Raw genomic sequence first — 4,683 nt, 5'->3', positions numbered from 1 at the left:
GGGGCTGCTCGGGGCAGGTGGCTGCCTTGGGGCGAGCTCCGAAGGGTTAAAAAGCTGGGAAGGTGATAACTACGCTGGGAGCGGGCGCGACTGGCATTTGCCTGCACATGACCTGCCAAGCTCCGGGTGACAAGTACCGGGGCTTCTAATGAGTTTCCCAAAGGCTTGGATCTGAACGCCGCCGTCGCCCCTCTCCTCGGAGCCGCGGCTGTCCATTACATCTGTCGCCGGCTGCACAGCTCCTCTCCATCCTCCCCAAGGTCTCGGATGGAAGCAGAGTACAACAGGTCAGTTCTGCTACAGGAGCCCGCTGCTTATTTCACCCCTTCATCCCCTCGCTGTTTCTGAAAGGCTGGAACAAATGGTAGGAGCGGACGGTCCCCGGGCACGGGGATGGGAAGCGGGACCAGTCAGCCCTGCCACGCAGAGTCCTCAGGCATCCTCCGCAACTCATCCCCGAGGCGGCACACCGCCAGCATGCGGTGCCGCGACGGGGCCTAAGGTGCGGGGAGAAGGGAAGGGCTCGGGACGGAGGGGGTTCTGTGGTCGCCTGCGGAGGCTTCTCCAGAGCAGCGGGAAATTCCGACAGTGGGGCGGGTAACCCGTTTCTCGCAGGGGATTTTTCGCCGGGGGCAGGGATGTGCAGTGCCGGAATTAACCTGTCTCCGGCGCACGTCAACTGCCTGCATCTGCAGAGGCTCGTCAGGAGAGAGCATCCTCCTGCTTCCCGCTGTGCCTTTCTCAGCCGTGACCTGTTGGATCTCCCGCTGAGAACTTTTCTTACCGGCCCCACCACTAAATACGACTTCGATCTCTTATTAGGAGCTTGCCACTTGATTATCGATTATCCCTTGTTTTTCGCACAGGATTCGGGGGGCTTTAGGCATACGAGGAGCGCACAGCAAGGACTCGCCCGGACTCTGAGCGCTCGGACGGCAGCCGGTGCTCCCCTCCGCCACGCCAGCGTGCCCCGTCCGGGCTTCCCCTTGCCCGTGGGACCCGAAGGCGCCCGCACCCCGCGGCGACGCCGCCCGCTGACTTTTCCCTTTCCCTTGCAGCATGGCCCTCGAGAGGCTCGGGGAAGCGCTGCGCAGCATTCCGCCGTTGCAAAGCTCTCTGCTGCTCCTCCTCTGCCTGCTCACAGCCATCCACCTAGGCAAGCTCCTCCTGCAGCATCAGCAGCGCCGGCGGCAGGGCCAGCGCCGAGCGCCGCCGGGCCCTTTCCCCTGGCCCCTGATCGGCAACGCGGCGCAGCTGGGCAGCGCCCCGCACCTCTCCTTCGCCCGGCTGGCCAGCACCTATGGCGCCGTGTTCCAGCTGCGCCTGGGGCGCTGGCCCGTGGTGGTGCTGAACGGGGAGCGCGCCATCCGGCAGGCCCTCGTCCGCCAGGGGGCCGCCTTCGCCGGCCGGCCGCCCTTCCCGTCCTTCCAGCTGGTGTCGGGCGGGCTCAGCCTGGCCTTCGGCGGATACTCGGAGCTCTGGAAGCTGCACCGGCGGGCGGCGCACGCCACGGTGCGCGCCTTCTCCACGGGCAGCCCCGCCACCCGCCGCCTGCTCGAGCGGCACCTGGTGGGCGAGGCGCGGGCGCTGGTGGCGCTGCTGGTGCGCGGCAGCGCCGGCGGCGCCTTCCTCGACCCCTCGCGCGTCCTGGTGGTGGCCGTGGCCAACGTGATGAGCGCCCTGTGCTTCGGCCGCCGCTACAGCCACGGCGACGGCGAGTTCTTGCGCATCGTGGGGCGCAACGAGCAGTTCGGGCGGGCGGTGGGCGCCGGCAGCCTGGTGGATGCGCTGCCCTGGCTCCAGCGCTTCCCCAGCCCCGTCCGCGCCGCCTACCGCGCCTTCCGCGACCTCAACCGCGACTTCTACGGCTTCGTTCGCGGCAAGTTCCTGCAGCACCAGCGCAGCCTGCGCCCCGGAGCTGCCCCCCGCGACATGATGGACGCTTTCATCCACCTGCAGCGGGAGCAGCCGCGGCTGCAGCTCGAGCACGTGCCCGCCACTGTCACCGATATTTTCGGCGCCAGCCAGGACACCCTCTCCACGGCCCTGCAGTGGCTCCTCATCTTCCTTATCAGGTATGTGCCTGATATATGCCGGCGGAGGCGGCAGCAAGCCGGGGCGCTCCACCGGCCCGGGGTGGGGGAGGATGTGCGAGCCCGCCCGGAGTGCGAGCGCCCGCCAGCCCCGGGGGAGCCCCGTTTAAACTGCGCCGCACGGGCAAAGGCACTGCTGGTAGGGCTCCCGCGGCTGGAGCAGCCGGCCGGAGACAGCGCATGGAGCTCCGGGTCCGGGCATAGCCGGGGGCGCGGCCCCGGCAGGGACCCGCCGTCGGGTCGCGGGTCTGCGAGACCGGGCAGCGTCAGCCCGGGCAGCGCCGGGTGCCTCAGCGGCCTCCGATTAACTAACACGGAAGCTCTGGGAAACCTGCCAGAAAGAGATAAGGAAGTATAAAAGAAAAGAAATCCCACCCTACTCAGGCGGTCGGGTTAGGCTGCGTAAGGAGAGGCTGCCAAAAAGGCAGCCGAGTAAAACCTGAAAGTAACAGATTTTAGCAGGTCAAGATCAACGAGATCATAGGAACAGGATAACAACTGCTTAAGCACGATAAAGAGTTCGTGCACCGGTTTACAAACCCGCTATTATGCTGAGCTGCCGCTGTGTGTGCCTTCCTTGCCCTTGCGTGACTGGGCAAGGCAGACCCTTTGGGCAGCCCTGGCACCGGCCCGTCCGCCGGGGAAACTCGGAGAGGGGAGGTGGTTTAGGAGAAGCTGCCACAACACTGACTCTCCTGTCTGTCCTGGCTTTTTCTTTCATCGCCTGCGTAATTTGTAGGCTTATGCACATATTATCTACTCAGTTGCTTCTTGAAAAACAGGCAAATATTTAATACTCCAGCTAAGGGTGTGATGTCCAGTGTTCACGTAACTTTTGGGTTTCTCTCCATTTCTCATGTTTGCCCAGCATTTGACATGTGGGTCTGCTGCTGGAGGAAAAAGCAAGGATGCAGAAGCCAAACTTGAATGCTTAAAGCAAATAAAACCTCCTGGGCAGAATGTGTGCTTTCAGATAAGCAAAAGATGTATTAACATTTTGACCTTGTTTGGTTACTGCGTAGTCTTCCAAATTGTCCAGACTTCAAGACAGTCATCTTTAAATACATTACAGAGAAAACATAATTTGATATTAATTAGAAAATGTCTTCTCAAACTAAAAATGGGATGTTCATAAAGCCATTCCGACAATTTAATAATTGGGGATTTTTCCTAGTTTAGAAACCTGCAGGCTTCCAAAGGTATGAAATATGTCTGCTGATAACAAACTTCATGCTAACTTTTAAAAGTCACATACAGAGATGGAAAATCAAATTCTTATTCCCATGGAAAATCCAATACTTAGAAGAGACAAGTAATTCTAGTTTTAGAATTAATTTTCAAAATTGGATCATAGTATTCAGTTTCAGCACACTTTAGGTTGCTGTTATTTTTTATGTTGAGAGTCAGTTACATGGGATATTAAAGTAAAAACTGAGCAAATCTAAAATTACACCAGTGCAAGGGAAGTTTGGTTTTTTTCTGAGTTTTCATCTGAGGTCTACATATTCCTGCAATATATTTAAACTCTGCTCAAACTGCATCTTTTAGGATAATGATGAGATTCTGTGAAAAACGTTGACAGCAAAGATTATTTGTAAGAAAAATCCTTTGAAAGTGTTATGTACGCACACACATGTTGCTTTAAATGACAGGTATCCAAAAGTGCAGGCTAAAATGCAAGAAGAAGTGGATAGGATTGTTGGAAGAGACCGTCTGCCATGTGTTGAAGATCAGCCTCATCTGCCCTACATCATGGCTTTCCTCTATGAATCCATGCGTTTCAGCAGCTTTGTGCCTGTGACTATCCCACATGCCACCACAACCAACACCTTCATCATGGGCTACCTCATTCCCAAGGACACTGTCATTTTTGTAAATCAGTGGTCAGTGAATCATGACCCAGCAAAATGGTCCAACCCAGAGGATTTTGATCCAACAAGATTCCTGGATGAGAATGGGTTCATCAATAAAGATCTTACTAGCAGCGTGATGATTTTCTCATTGGGAAAGCGTCGGTGTATTGGAGAGGAGTTATCCAAGGTGCAGCTCTTTCTCTTTACCTCCATATTGGTGCATCAGTGCAATTTTACTGCTAATCCAAAGGAGGACCCTAAAATGGACTTCACCTATGGGCTGACCATTAAACCTAAGCCATTCACCTTGAATGTTACACTTAGGGATACGATGGATTTGCTCGATCAGGCTGTCCAAAGACTGCAAGCAGAGAAAGCAGCCAGTGAAAGTCAGCTGTCAGCAAATACCTAAGCAATAAACCTTGCATCTACAGATAATCCCCCTCTCTCTTTTTAGAATTCTATAACTCATAGCTTGTTCTGGTGATATTTTTGGCATGTAGCCAACATCACACATTATAAAAGCAGGAACAACAGTTGCACAAGGTATAATTCAGTTATCTTTCTAATTCTAGAAGGAGAGCCAGGGGAACAATATATTAAATGATAAGACATATGCAATTTGAAAGCAAACCTTTTCTTTTCTAGCTTGTTCACAGAAGTTGCCATTGAAAGTGCTTTTTATCTACTGAGTGGTTGGAGCATCTCCAGGTATTGTCTCTATAATCCTTTCCATG

General features: G+C 55.1%; 1 protein-coding gene across 1 annotated transcript; it reads left to right on the top strand.

The window, feature by feature from the left end:
- The first annotated feature begins 267 nt into the window (after positions 1–267).
- Positions 268–4,358, top strand: LOC134041951 (cytochrome P450 1B1). Its single transcript, XM_062489017.1, has 3 exons — positions 268–287; positions 1,059–2,075; positions 3,746–4,358. The coding sequence occupies exons 1-3, from the start codon at positions 268–270 to the stop codon at positions 4,356–4,358; spliced, it is 1,650 nt and encodes a 549-aa protein (XP_062345001.1).
- The last annotated feature ends 325 nt before the right edge of the window (positions 4,359–4,683 follow it).

This window comes from Cinclus cinclus, chromosome 3, assembly GCF_963662255.1.
Source record: "Cinclus cinclus chromosome 3, bCinCin1.1, whole genome shotgun sequence".
NCBI classification, from domain to species: domain Eukaryota; kingdom Metazoa; phylum Chordata; class Aves; order Passeriformes; family Cinclidae; genus Cinclus; species Cinclus cinclus.
Note: the sequence above shows the minus strand (reverse complement) of the source record. Positions and strands in the feature narration are given on the sequence as shown.

Coding starts and splice junctions, on each gene's coding strand:
- LOC134041951 (XM_062489017.1), top strand. CDS start 268: ATGGAAGCAGAGTACAACAG. Junction 288..1,058: donor ATGGAAGCAGAGTACAACAG/GTCAGTTCTGCT, acceptor TTTCCCTTGCAG/CATGGCCCTCGAGAGGCTCG. Junction 2,076..3,745: donor CTCCTCATCTTCCTTATCAG/GTATGTGCCTGA, acceptor TTTAAATGACAG/GTATCCAAAAGTGCAGGCTA.